This window comes from Labrus mixtus, chromosome 2 (genome assembly GCF_963584025.1).
Source record: "Labrus mixtus chromosome 2, fLabMix1.1, whole genome shotgun sequence".
In the NCBI taxonomy this organism is placed as follows: Eukaryota; Metazoa; Chordata; class Actinopteri; order Labriformes; family Labridae; genus Labrus; species Labrus mixtus.
In genome coordinates, this window is record NC_083613.1 from 18,942,620 (window position 1) to 18,957,715 (window position 15,096).

Below are 15,096 nucleotides of genomic sequence, written 5' to 3' on the forward strand. Positions count from 1 at the left end.
TCGCCAATTCAGAACATAACACATGACATATTTCACTTTCTTTTGCTATTCAAATAAGGACCGACAAGCTGACATTTAATCTTATAAAGTTCAGGGCAGAGAATAAGCTGCTATTCATGAAGCACAGAAAAGCCTCTACCCAGCAATATGCATTAGTTATCATAATGTCAAAACCTCGCTCGCGGGCCATGACAAAAGAGGAGTACGATCAGTGTTGGGATTATCGGTTATGTTAAAGATATTGTCAATGTGCAGGAAGGAAAACTTCTCTCACAAGAAATCAGCACTGATGTAAACAAGAATATGTTTCAACTAAGGGCACGGTCACACTGGCCATCCGTACCGTGCCCAAGCACGCTTCAACGCTAAAGTCCAGTTCGTTTGGCCAGTGTGACCCCTCCTGCTCAGGCACGGTACACTTCCTTGGCTTTGGCACACTTCGGAGAGGTGTGCTTCGGCACGGTACACTTCATGCACGAGCACAAGCACACGGGTAAACAACGCTGACAGCCTTCATTATGGAGAAATCCAGAGTTTCATGTCTGTATCTGACTAAAATGACACAATATAAGCCACAAAGTAGCTGTCATATTCTCTGTGTTGTTCTCCGATGTGCGGGCGTCCGCGTGGACTCACGCACGTACTCAGCCGCGGACTCTGCATCTATTTTATTTTTTTATTTATTTATTGCTGTGTCTGATTAAAATTGCTTAAAATAAGCTGTAAAGTCAGTAAAGTAGCTGTCATGCTCTCTGTGTTGTTCTGTGATGTGCAGACGCGGACTCGACTGTGCGTCTTCTCTCTCTCTCTCTCTCGTCCGCATGTTTGTAAACTGAGCACGCTTCATAATAACATAAAGCGTGCATGTGTTGTATTAAGACGTTATGTACAAGAGGTAATCGTGCTTAGGCACGTATAGCCCTGTGTAGTGTGACCCGCGTGCCGGCCAGCGTGGGAATGACGCAGCGGGGGGGCAATCGTGCTTGTGTACAGCACGGTACAGATGACCAGTGTGACCGCGCCCTAAACTTGTTGTCAGAGAGCGCTGTGCTGCAGACACCTGAGGTGCAGCTTACGTTAGCTCGGCAGACCAAGGAGCAGACACTCCATACAAACAGACAAGGCTTTATTCAAACATTGCCTGCTCCACGATGTGGAAGCTGACTAAATTGATAGACAGGTATGTTGTCGGCGAAGTGCTTCATATCAACTGTTGATTCTCTTGCATTCAGAGATCTAACTGGTAAAATACCTACAAATGGAAATTGACTCGTGTTATTTAATATTTGTTGTTGTCACAGAACTATATTGCAATTACAACACTAAATAATGTCAACATTAATATGAGTAAATAAATAAAAAACTTGAACATGAGAAGTTTGTGGTTGGTTTCTAATCAATTTTAGCAGCAGTACTGAAAATAACGGTACTACCAGAGCGATGTTTCCTCTGCTGAACCCAAACAGAAGTGACATAAGTGACGTTTATATGGAAAGCCATTAACTGGTTAACTAGTGTGCATTTTATGTAAAACTAGTTTAAGATTGAAATAAATTCCCAACTAGTTAACCATTTGAAATCCTACTCATAATCATTTTTTTAACTAGTATTGCTAATGACATTTTGGCTCAGTTAACTAGTAAAACTTTTTGAGCCTCACTAGTTATCTAGTAAGATTCTTAAAAGATAAGATAAGATAAGATAATCCTTTATTTATCCCACAATGGGGAAATTTACAAATAAATTAATAATAAAAACCATAACTAGTAGTACCAGTGGAAATGTTGTCTCTACTTACTTAACTTTCTAGTTAACTAGTGAACAGTTTCAGCATCACTAGTTAACTAGTAAGGTCAAAAGCCCAGAACTACTTAAGTAGTTCACTATGTGGATCTTACTAGTTACTAGTAAACATTTTTAGGCTTACTAGTTAACTAGTTGGGTCGAAATATATCTTACCCATTAACTAGTAGATATTTTGGACCTACTAGTTAACATGTAGGAGTCTACTAGTTAACTAGCTTTTTGTGATCAACTAAACTAGTGCTGCCAAAGACAATACTACAGGAAACTGAATCTTGATATCAAGGATATCAAATAAATGCTCAAATGGCTTTCCATACCTGTACAGCACTGTCCCACTTCTGTTCTTTACAGGTTCTGTCCTTTGCACACTAAAAGGAAAATCTTAGGGCAGAAGTGTGGATATTGGGACAAGGCTTAAGTGGCACAGGGACAGCTGCAGTACCAAGGACAATGTTCACAATTTAAATGTGGAGAATGTGTGTTATTATTGTTGTTGGACACACTATTAATTTGTTTGATGTTGTGACACTTAAAATTCTAGATTGTGATGATTGGTCATATGACCATGTATTTAACACACCTGTGAATGCCCATGGAATTATTCTTGGCCAACCTGAGGAAGCTACAGGGGATACATATTACAATATTTAATATCTTTGCAACACAGGACTTGATCTGCACTGGGCAAATGTTCTCACTTTCTCTGTCTTTGCACTATACCTCACTAATGATTTTGGAACCCTTTCAGTGATTGTCTGACAATGATAGCCTCTGGTACTGAATACCAACATTTCGGGGCTTCCGGTAGTAAGCTTTAACAGACTTCCAGATCAGGCTTCCTTTTTCTTGCATTACTTTTAATTACACTTTGAGGAGCAAATAGACGGGAGAATGGAGTTGGGAGTTGAAAGACAACATTGACTGGGTGAGAAGAAAAATTAACAAATCTCTCGGTATTATTCAAAGGGTCAGTCATCTTGTCACCACCAGTTGTCTCCTCCATTATTGTAGTCTAATGTATCCTTATGTTTTGTATTGTAATATAGTTTGGGAGAGTACTTTTCAATCCCATAGAATTAGTCTCTTCCAGAAACGCCCTGTCAGGATGGCAATACGATCACAGTCTCATGCCTCTTCTGCTCCTTTGTTTCAGAAGCTCCAGATTCTTAAACTGTATAACATCAATATTACTCAAATATTATTTTTAATTTATAAAACAGCGAGTGAAGGGAATATCCCGGATATTCCAAGTCCATTCTTGATAACTATTTCTATCTTTCAATGTATCATGGCAGTATCATTAAAAAAGACTACATTTTTTAAAAAGAGCACATACTTTCAAATAATTTGTCAGCTACATTATAAGTAAGCCTTTAAAAAGCCTCGGATGGAAATGAACCTCACGTGCAGTCTAACTTTGTGAATTGACTCCCTCTAGTGGTGCAAGGCGGTAACATGGAGTCCATTGATTAATCGGAACTAGAAGAATGGTGTGATAGCACAGGTTTACGGTTTTAACCGATAGCTGTAAGAAAAACAATCATTAAAAAAAAAATTGTTATCTTGAATAACATTTTTTAGGGAAGTTTTTGAATTTTGTCTTTGGCTGTCAGAAAAACAGTTGTGTGTTGATGGTTAAAGTTTTTATATTCCTTTTAATCAAACACGTGAAACACGTGCACCAACTTCAACACCAACTCAGCAGTGAATCAATCCCAATCTGAACCACTGCCTCTTTAGACATTTTATTAAATAGGCCTAAGTGTTTGTGTGCAATGTCTGCAAGATAGAATAATTGTGATGAATTGTTTATAAATAAAGGTGGAGCCAAATATTACAAAAAGGACTTTGGGTAAATTAGCTGATGAAGGGAAAATTGCACATCAGACAAACATTTTACAGGGGATTTTTTAAGGGGGGGAAACTGTTCAACAGTTTCACAGCAAACTGACGGGCCTAACAAATACTTGTTTTAAGTGTTCAACTGTGCGGGGGCTTAACAAAAGTTATAGCCTATAAAACTGAAGAGTGGGGTTGAATGGGCTAAACTGCAAATCTTATTGTTGACCAGCAGATGTCCCTATTTTACATATGCTGACTATCTTGCGTCAATCGACTAAAGCAGGGGTTCCCAAACTTTTCAGCCCATGACCCCCAAAAATAAGGTGCTAGAGACTGGGGACCCACTCTGTCCATGGAGGTGGTTAAACGCGATCCAAACACTGGAATTAGAACGACACAAAAGAACAGCCTGAACACTGTATTATTATTTTCATAATGGTAGCAGGAATTAATCTCTTGATCTTTTTTTCATATGTTTTGACAATAATGGGTAAAATAGGCAATTTTAAGTGATTTTTAATTTTGATGTGTTTGGAAGAATTCTCACGACCCCCTTCTCAGTGTCTTGCGACCCCCCAGTGGGTCCCGACCCCAACTTTGAGAACCACTGGACTAAAGGGTGCCTTTGTTTTCCGTATTCAAATTTAGCCTACAGAATATAGATTTAAAATACTTTAAAACTGGTGTTGTTTCTACTGTTTTTGACACGACCGAAAATTGAGACTGTCTTGAATATTCCCTGCCATGCAATTACTTTACCTAGGCTACATTTAAATTACAGCCAAAACATTGTACGTGAAGCTTACGTCCATGACGCTTGATTTACGCAGATCTTGACGGTCACGTGACCCCCCCCCCCCCCTCCAGCTCGTTTTAAACAAGAGATACTCCTCTGTCTGCCTCAAGGCGTAGCCGCTGTTGGATCTTTCTCTGCTCTCGAACGGATTTTTTCAGCATTACGAAGTCACAATGGACAGCAGAGGCTATGGTTCTGGTAATTATAGATTACGTTGTACTTAAAAAATGTAACATATCCTGTTGTGCAGATACGTTTAGCGTCACTAGCTACATAGTAGCACTAGTGTGCTAGTCGTGAGCTAGGTCCGCCTCTGCCTTGCAGAAACAACGAGCAGATGCAGCCTAAACAAAAACAGAGTTAGCCTCCTGTAAAGTCTACATTTTGAAACGAGACTAACAAATTAATTCCAGAGCATGTAAACACAAACCCATTACGGCTTAACGGGCTTGTTACCCTGTAAACATGCATGGAGAAATAGCTCGCTAGGTTAGCCACAAAGCCGTCAGTGTTTATTTGCTAATATGCTAACACCTAGTGTTGTGTGGTCCATTGTTAGATTCTGTTGGCATGTTAACTGTGTTGCTAAAGGTGGCTTTCCAATTCTGTTAAAATGGAGTCAGTGAGTGAAAAACTAGACCTTTAAAGGCCTGTTAATAAAATGGCCGCCTCAGCAAAGCTGCTGCTTCCATAATGTGGTTTTACAAACTTTGAAGCTGATATAAAAATCCGACTTTAATCAAATTCTCAGCGAGTTAAATGGGAATATAACAGATTCATTATTTGATAAATATTAATAAACCCCGCCTACGGCCTACTTTCGAAGTGTCCACATCTCCTGAGACATATTTTGATTTAGACTTTTGAGTTCCTTTCTTGCCATTTTACCTCTAAACCACAAAGCCATATGTAGTTAATCAAAGCCCAAAGAACTACAAAGCCATATGTAGTTAATGAAAGCCTGATGAAATGACTCTTCACGTCTAAATAGACTTCTATAACCTATTGTATTAATTTACAGATGTGTATTCTTTCCTTTCATAGGTTACTCCAGCTGGGGAGGTGGAGGTTCAGGCAGCAGAGGTGAGAATATGAATGGCTGTAAAACCCATTGTAATGCTCTATGAAAAGGCAACACACCAGTTTTGATGTGATATTGACTACATTTTTAATTTCTACTACTTGTTTAAAAAAAAAAACTGTAATCTTAAATATTGATTTATTTAATGGTAAAAGAAAATGAAGGAGCTGATTACAAAACTAGTTGATGCTCTGTTAGTCGGTCATAATTTTAGTGTGTAACAAACATTATGAAATCTTTACTTTACTAGGTTCTAGTGGCTTTGATATGTATGGCGGAGGTTATAAGGACTCCATGTCAGGGCTTGGGGGCTATGGAGGAGGAGGAGGCGGCGGCGGCGGAGGCGGCCATATGAAGAGAGGTCTCTCTGGATCATCCCTGCTCTCTTCCACCGGCACACATGCAGACGCTGTTATTGCGAAGATCAATCAGCGCCTTGATATGCTCACTCAGCTGGAGGGGGGTTTGAAAGGATCTCGTGGTGACAGGTAATAACCCCATTCTTTTCTTATGCTTCATCAGTTTAACATTTTAGTAGTGGCATTCATGCAAAAAACAAAAATATAGCACAAAGTGGCATCAAATCAAGCTGTCCATAACACATTATCAAGGCTGTAATCTTTGTTCTGAAAGCAAATATAATTAAAAACATGTATCTAGTTTTATAGGAGTGTCTATCCAGCGCAAGACATCAGGGAGATTGCTTAGAGGTTACTGATTTTTTTTTTTTAGTGGCCATTAATCTCGCAGAGACAACCAGACAAGGTGATCTATATGTAAAGTTATGGAATAAATTAGTTTCACATTTCTATCTATTGCGCCTCATTCACCAACAGTTCTCAGGAAAATTTGTTCTTAAACACCACTTAAAAATGTCATGTGCTGCTAGATTCTGACATTTACTAAACATTTCTGACATTCATAAATTCTTGCGCACATTTTAAGCGCTGACTTCCCTCTGTAAAACTATTGTTTTTTGTAACTTGCACATTTATATTTTTGACTGACAAATGTAAACACAGGGTTTTTATATAATCAGCTTTTTTCTTAACTATACAATGTATAGTCTCAACTGCAAAATGTTAAATTATTAATATAAACTAAGCACTAAACCTAAGCACCTGTGTAAACGTTTTAATACCCTTACTTGTGCCAATTTTCTTACATGTCAAGTGCGCAGAAATTTCTATATCTTAGTTTAAGCATTCCCAACATCTCTACAATCCTTTGTGACTTCTGTGTGTGCACAGGGCCTGCTCGTGTCATGCCTTTTTATGAGCATTAAATGGGCATGATCCTATACGAATTAGGAACAACAGGCACAAGCTTCCAACTTGCGAGGACATAGCATTCAATAAAAGTTACAGTTATTAAAGTTACAAATAATGGATCACTGGCTTTTGTTGTGTGTATGTCAAACTGACCAACTACCACATAATGTAAGATCTTTTCCCACAATGCACACAATGTAATTGTGTACAGATGGGGTGGTTAAATCGATTTAAATATCTTATCTTCTGAGATTTTAAATAGATTCATAACTTCTAAAAATCTTTTTTTTTTTTTTTTTGGCCAATCAGTCACTCCCTGCTCAGTGCTAAGGCTAGCTCTTAAACTCAGTAGAATGCCAATTACAGCAGCAAGAAATTCAGCCAATCTTACAGATGACTGGAGTAGATCATGAAGTATGTACTAATTCATTAATAGACTTTGAATCATGAATCCAGAATCGTTTTTAATCAAAAATAGATGCCGAATTGCATTGCGACCCCAAGAATTGAAATGGAATCTTGAGACACCCAAAGATTCCCAGCCCTACTATCAAGTTTGTCAGTCCTCTTTTTAAGAATGTGTTATTGCCCCGCCTTACCCTTGATGTTGCCTTTTTAAATGTTGCTTGTTTGAAGACTCGTCTGAAAAGTGTCCCTCTTAATGCCTTGATTGGAAATGTTCTGAAATATAATATGATACTTGGCCCTCTAATGCTATTGGTAATTTAAAAGTCAAACAGGTCTTGTCCTAGCTTGTGCTTCTGAAGTGTCCTGGTGGCGTAAGTTCTGTTAATTACATTCTAGTAGACGGTACAGTTGGAAATTTAGGTGTTTTTGTGATAAAATGGTGAAGTTAGTTTGGCTGTTGGGCTTGCGAAGTATTTGACTTACATTTAACAGTTAATGTTTTCCTTGCTCCCTGTTTTGGATGAGGAGGATGTGTGTTGCTCTTCAGGTGTAATTGTATGCCCTTGCCATGTTGTGGTTTTTCTGATTGCTGGAAAGAAAATGTTGTTTTGATTTTTGAAAACATTGGACCTCACAAAAATACATGGCCTCTTGATGTAGCTGCACCCAGACACATTTCTGTTAGTTTCAGATTGAGAAAAATGCAGAAGAGGCCCGTTCATCTTTACATAGCACCATTTGAACATTACCTTTTTGTTGACGTTACTTTTATTTATTCATACGCTCTTTCCCTCTCATCATCCATGTGACCTAACCCTAAGTTCTGGCCATAGGTTACACAAGAGATGGTTTCATAGGTTTTATCATGATGTTCACAAAAAGGCCCAGTTTATGTCTAGCCCCCCCCCTTTTTTTTTTTAGAGTTGCTACTATAATCCAGATACTTCCCAGGAAGCATCACTTCTTGTTTATGGCTCAAGACATTCCTGTTACCATACTCATGTCGATTCAATTTTTGAAGTTAAGAAACCATATTCACCTCAAATCTGCAGGATACTGTTTGACCTCCGACAGAGAATGTGGTTTGATTAGTTCCTGTTAACTTTAAGTTCGGTTGAAAATCCTAAATACATTATTAATCACCACGAGCGGAGTGTTGAATTGTCTTGGATCATCAATTTTTGATCTATTGTGGTTTCTGAAATAAAGCTGGGAGTGACAAAACAAAACAAATCCGCAGAAGCGAGACCTTGGAGGAGAAGGAAAAGCAGGTGGAGAAATCCAAACCTGACTGCCCTACCTGCCTCCCCTGCTCTCTGCTCTTCTCTGTCAACCCTCTCCCTCCCTCCCGCAGGTATGACCAGTACGAGTCATTCGACTCGCGCACCTCCTCTGCCCCCACCTCCTTCCGAGATCTCTACAGATCTGGTGGTGGTAGCTATGGTTATGGCGATGGCCGTGGGGACAACATGCTGTTGGGACAGCGAGGAGGCTCAGGCTTCGGAGGGGGAATTGGGCTAGGAGGAGGAGGAGGCTTTGACAGCCCCTCTTCTTCCTATGGCGTCGCTAAAATGCGACAGAATATGAGGGAGTCCTTCAGCAGTGTCCAGGGAGGAGGTTCTGGAGGTGGAGGTGGAGGTGGAGGATGGGCTGGAGCAGGCCGACGTTCCCCCAGAAGGGGTGGAAGTGCCGGGGGTCGAGGAGCTGGAGGAGGGTTTGGAAACCGCAGGTCTGACCCCACTCCATTAGGCGGAGGCGGGCGGGGAAGTGGTAGCGGTGGCCAGTCCCACCGCGGCCACTCTCCCGGAGGTGGTAGAGGCAAGCTCCCATCCCTCCTGTCCAACCGCATGTACCCTGAAAGTGGGGGCTTCCAGGGTTCCATTCAAGGCCCTCACGACTTTCCTGGGAGGCATTTCGGAGGGGGCCCACGAGCTGGCCGCCAGCGAGGCCGCAAGAGACCCCTCAACAAAGTAAGTACCTCCAGCCAAATAAGACCTCCTCAGACACTGGGCAAAGGTCTTGCCCTTCTGATTCCCTCCTTTTCTATCGTCAACCAAATGGCAAGTCAGCCTAAAGTGCTACAACCTGCTATGTGCCATGTAAAGCAAATTATCCATGACACCCATTTGACACATCACTTGCCCCTCTAAATCGGCCCAGCCCGTTTAACCTGTCAGACATAAATCATGAAGCTTCCCCTTTTTGTACAGTAAAGGCAAGTGAGAACTCTTTCTGCCCCATTCTTTGTTTCGTTTACCTGTGGGGGTGCAGAATGATTTCATTATGAGGATTTTTTTGGTTTTTTTTTTTTTTTTTTTTATCTCTTGCCCCTTCCTGGGTAGTCTTAAGATAAGGCTAAGACTATTGATAAGGAAATGCCCAGGGAAGGAACACATATTAATTCTAGAGGTCATTGTTGTGTTTAAAATCAGCTCTGGGTGTTTTTTTTCCCGTTAATTTGTTTGAGTTCAAATTGATTTTGTTGACTGTAGCAGGTGAAACCACAGCGTGATGTGCAGAAGAAGAGAAAGCAGACGCCGACAGCAGGCGATGAGCCCGAGTCAAAGATGAATAAGACAGAAAGTGCAGGGTCAGAAGCTACCCAAGGTAATATCTTATTTTAAGGTAATTCAATAAAAACATCACAAATGACATTTCTTGGATCAACGTGGCCTGATGTTGATGTTGTTTGTTTTCATAGAACAATTAGAGAAAAATGGTGATGCCAGTGAACCCAAGACTGCAGCTGTGGTGAGTAGATGACGATAGACATGAACTCTGGATCAATGTATGAAATTATGGGCCTATCAAGTCTTAAATGTTACCTTGAGTTATCTAAACAATGTCAGATTGTTTATTTGTTCCCTTTTCCCCATTAAAGAACCACTAAACTATTGAGTTGATTGAACAACACAATATCTTTTTTTTTTTTAAATAATAACCTGTATTTTTTTTAAAGAAACGTGAGGGGTGCAACTGATCACAAAACTATTTTTTGATTAGATACTTAATATCGGCCAATATGTAAACGTGTATATCTATGATTTGCTTGTAACTTGTGTACTATTCAAATTGTTACGACTTAAACTTCATTTTAATAATACAACCGATCAAAATGCATCTCCATGAATCTTAATAATGTATCCAATCCTTAATTGAGTACAACAAGCTGTAATATGAATATCTGTATCATTTCAACAACAGTAATTGTTACCTTCCCACTAAGGACTTCAACATTACAAATAGAAAATCTTTCTGTGAATAACCAATTTACAAAACCTTATTTTCCTTCATATGAGCTATGGCGATGTTGAAGCTGTAACACAAGCACTCAGTTCATTTAACAGATGTGTGTATGTCTTTTAGCTGGCTGCTCCTGCAGTGCTGTGTGAGTCAGACAAACCAGCAATCATTAATTTAAGGACTATATCTTAAATATTTTGTATCCAACCCCATGATCCGTCAAGAGATTTTATATGGCTACGATAAATATTCTTTAGGTAAAGTTACAGATTGTTGTCATACACAACCGTTAGCTGATACTTGCATGCTTTTTCGTCCTTTGCCAATCATATTCCTTGGTCTGTTTATTGCACCATGTAATGTTTTAGCCCATCAGCCCATTTTTTAATTTTACTCCTAATTTAAATAAGATCAGTCTAGTACAAAGGTTCTGCTCCTTTGTTAATGCTTTGATTAATAAGAGAATCTCCTTCACAGGAACCTGCCGCAGAGGGAGACAAAGGTGAGCCTGACCACACTTCTTCCTATTTTTCTTCTTTCTTGACTTGAACTTGTCTAGAACTGCTAACCCTCTCATGGACATAGAGACTTACCTAGCTTGTGTGTTTGTGCTTAGCTTCATCCAAACAGGAAGAAAAGAAAAGTCCGCAGGGCAAACAGACCTCAACTCCAGGTCAGGACAAGCACCCAAAAATGAGGAAGAGGAGGGGCTTCCTAGAGAGGTGAGAGCACATACTAAATACCACCTGATTCCTTGGTCTAGGTTTACTACGTTACCCTCCTTCAATTGTCTTTCTTATTACTCTGACTACTCTGATTATTCCATTTGTTTTCAGTAATTTAACTATCAATAGTTGTTAAAACAACATTTAATAAGATATGATTTTCTAGTAACTTTGATTATTTCTGATTTAACTTTTTTTATCACATTGTGCTCTATTTATTTTCCAGGGTGATGTTTGCGTGCTCTGTGTGCAAATTCCGCTCGTTCTACAAGGAGGAAATGGAAACTCATCTGGAGAGTCGTTTCCACAAAGACAGCTTCAAGTTCCTCTCCAGCCAACTGTCCAAGCCCACTACAGACTTCCTACAGGTTAATGAGACCTATCTAACATCAGAGATTCTCACCACAATTTGTATGCTTAAAATGGATTAATGATAAAACAAAAAATGGACAGTTACATAAATGCAGTAAGTTTCCTGGGGTCACAAAAAGTGTTGTATGAAGGGTTACTTAACAAATGGTGTTTTGATTTTCACAGGAGTATTTGCTAAACAAGTTCACAAAGACGGAGCAGAGGGTAAGCCAGCTGGAAAACCACTGCGCTGCCATCTGCCAGGTTTACAAAGAGCAAGACCTCACAAGAGGTAAGCAGAAGGTACAGCAGATTTGTGCATAAATGGTGGAAGGAAGAGTATTCATTGAAAATATTTCTCATTCCTGTGTTTTAGATCTTGGTATGGAGCACTTCATGAGGAAAGTGGAAGCTGCCCACTGTGCAGCATGTGACCTTTTCATTCCCATGCAGCCCCACCTGATACAGAAACACATTAAGTCTCCCGACCATAACTACAACAGAAAGGTATGCACCCAAATTGTTATTCAGTGGAAAACTATATGTGCATGTCTTCCACTTATGGTACTAGGTTAAAAAAACAACCTATTAGCATAGAAAAAACCCTTTATGTCCATATTAGGGCATAAGACTGCAGAGCCATGTGCACATAACTGGAAGTTGCACTGGATCAAAAAGATACAATTCTTCAAACAGAATGAACACTGGATGCCAAGTTATGAATACTGAAGTAGTTCTAAAGTGGATGCAGTGCTGTTTGAAATTAAACCCGAACAGGCTGATTTTAACAGGAAACAAAGAGACATTGGCCATATCTCATTTATGTAGGTTTTTATTGTTGTGAATAGCGTTTTATTAAATTAATGTCTGTGCTTAGTTTATATTCATAATTAAAATTTTGCAGTAAAGATCAATCACGATTGAAATAAAGGTTGATCAGATTTAAATTGGCATTTATACATGTCATTTTATAATATGAAAGTGCTAAATAAAGAAAACATGATTACCAGTAATTTTGCACTACGGTAGTTTTATAAGCACTCAAATGTGTGTAATAGTGGTTTCACAATTGCAGATTGTATTTTTTCCGCTGCAAGTCCAATTGAGCTGATGTGAGAACACAGTATGATATTATCAGGAGAATTCACCTTGTGCCTGTATGAAAGTGTTGATGTTTACATCCTGTCACTGGAGCCGGTTAATGCGACTTTGTGATCTCTGCACATAATCAAATGGCTGCATTATGTTTTCTATTCTCCAGTATGTTGTTGATGGTGTGATATATTTCAGGAGTGCATATGTGAAAACGGCTTATGAGTGCTTTCCAGTGTTGTTCTTAGCCAAGTACAAATCCCAGTTAATGAGTTGGTGAATGTCAGAATCTTCTAATAAAAACAAATTTCATTAGAAACTGTTTGAACTTGTCTCTCTGTGATTCAAGGGTATGATGGAGCAGTCAAAGAGGGCCAGTCTGTCAGTTGCTCGCAGCATCCTCAACCACAAACTCATTGGCAAGAAGCTGGAGAGCTACCTTAAGGTATGTATACATTTGTCAGCAACAGAAATGCATGCACTAAGGCCACATGTTTAATGCATAACTTCAGCTACATTTCCCTCATTGGCCACTCAGATTTTAAAAAGGAGTGTTTATCTAACTGCTTGTCTTATTACTGGAATTGTAGCAATGTGTATGTAGTAAATACAATTTATTATTACATCTTTTGCCGATTCGAAGAAACGATCCAATCCGAACTGTAAGATTTGCTGATATATATACATATATAAATATATATATATATTGTGTCCGTAGCTCCTTTCAGCTGCAAATGAGACACATTTTTGACACCCTACACAATACTGGCTAAGAAATGCATGTGTATAGACTTCAATTTGTCACTAATGCAGGGTCTAAAAGGAAAGACAATGTACTCACAACTGTCTTTTATTGTCAGGGTGAAAACCCATTCACTGGTAACCAAGATGAACAGGACCCAGAGGACTCCATGGTGATGGACGTGTCTGAGATGGACTTAACCAGCGAAACAGCAGATGGCCAGACAGAAGCTACAGAGGAGCCGTCGGCTGATGGAGAGACAAGCCAGGAGGTGGTCGACGGTGAAGAAGAAGAAGAAGCAGCAGCAGCAGTAGAGGAGGAAAAGATGGAGGAGGAGCCAGTCATTGAAGAAGAGGAGCAGCAGGGCAACCAGGAAGAGGAGGAAGGTTTTGAAGTTGGAGAAGAAGAGGAGGAAGAAGAGGGATTTGTGGTTCATGATGAGATTGGCGAAGAGGGATTACCTGGCGAGGAAGGGGAGGAAGGAGAGGAAGGAGTTGAGGCAGCAGAAGCTGAGGAGGCTGAGGAGGAAGAAGACAAGAATGATGAATGACTTTTGCAGCCCGGAGCAGTCCCTGAGCCATTCAAACCCATTTCATTGCCAGGCGCATATTAAAAAGATAAACCTACCTGTTCCTTCTGTCCATTGACTCTAAGCTTGTATATTTTTACTTTTTTTTGTTAAACGAATAGTTCTTCATTTTGGGAAATGGTCTTATTCTCTTACTTTGAAGTTAGGATGACACTATTTAACTGTCTTGTGTATTTCTAACTGCTCCTTTGGGAGTGTTGGCAGAAACCAGACTTGAGGGAGCTGGCTAGTGGATTCCCTCAAGTTTAAATTTTCGCAATCAATTTTTGTTTTTTAGACTTTTTCTTGTGCCTTTTTGTTAGTTTTCTTCATTTAGATTATTGTTTGAGATATCATGAGTATTGAAACTTTGAATTATATTGTGTACTTTTATTTTTTTTTATGCCATAACGTCTGTTGATGACCAGTATTGATGATCGTGAGCGGATGAATTTACAACATTTTGTTCCAACCTAGAATGGCTGTGTGCTTTCTGTTCTACAGTTGAGATGATGTTTGAGGGCACTGTGACTATGGAGTGAGTACAGAATATTCATAATTAATATCTAACATGTAACAACTTTATTCCAGTCTGAGTAGGAAATAAACTTGTTGAATAAATTCCTGTTTCACTGTTTTTCTGTTTTGTGATGTCTTTTTGTTTAATTCCCAAGTTGTATGGTCTAAAAGTTTCAGAAATGTTGCTGAAGCATTTTTAAATACAATGATTTAAATGAAAATCAAACCATAACATAAAAAAACGTGAAAATATTAATTTCACATTTTGATTAAAGTCCATATCTGCAATTCTTATAGTTGCATAATAACTAACAACCAGTCTGATGTAATTTTGATGACATCAGTGTTGACTTGGCTATTAGATGTGTCTTCTAAACAACTTATTTTTAGCAACACGACTGGCCACAAGGTGGTGTCAACTGATGACTTCTCAGCTGCAGTTTAGTATGTTAATGATTTTATGGTTTTATACCATTTGGCGACATAAATTCAGAAAAACAAGGATCATAAAACGGTAAAACTACATTGGCGTTATTTATCAGTAAAATCTAATTGCCACTATTTAAGCAAAATATAAGTTATTTAAAAACGATTATGTTTTTCAAGAGACTTGTTCTATTCGATAATACTCATTTTTTTCATTAAGATTTAA

General features: G+C 39.1%; 1 protein-coding gene across 1 annotated transcript; it reads left to right on the top strand.

Annotated features, from left to right (window-relative positions):
* Window positions 1-4,502: 4,502 nt before the first annotated feature.
* Window positions 4,503-14,562, top strand: akap8l (A kinase (PRKA) anchor protein 8-like). Its single transcript, XM_061054516.1, has 13 exons — window positions 4,503-4,642; window positions 5,489-5,527; window positions 5,776-6,013; window positions 8,559-9,174; window positions 9,697-9,811; window positions 9,906-9,955; window positions 10,925-10,949; window positions 11,064-11,169; window positions 11,399-11,540; window positions 11,710-11,815; window positions 11,900-12,030; window positions 12,965-13,060; window positions 13,476-14,562. Exons 1-13 carry the CDS (start codon window positions 4,618-4,620, stop codon window positions 13,905-13,907), a joined length of 2,121 nt encoding a protein of 706 aa, XP_060910499.1. The 5' UTR covers window positions 4,503-4,617; the 3' UTR covers window positions 13,908-14,562.
* The last annotated feature ends 534 nt before the right edge of the window (window positions 14,563-15,096 follow it).

What these genes read in the sequence shown, in the direction of transcription:
- akap8l (XM_061054516.1), top strand. Translation starts at nt 4,618, where the DNA reads ATGGACAGCAGAGGCTATGGTTCTG. An exon ending in TGGAGGTTCAGGCAGCAGAG is followed by an intron (nt 5,528 to 5,775) that starts GTGAGAATATGA and finishes TTACTTTACTAG; the next exon opens with GTTCTAGTGGCTTTGATATG. An exon ending in AGGGTCAGAAGCTACCCAAG is followed by an intron (nt 9,812 to 9,905) that starts GTAATATCTTAT and finishes TTGTTTTCATAG; the next exon opens with AACAATTAGAGAAAAATGGT.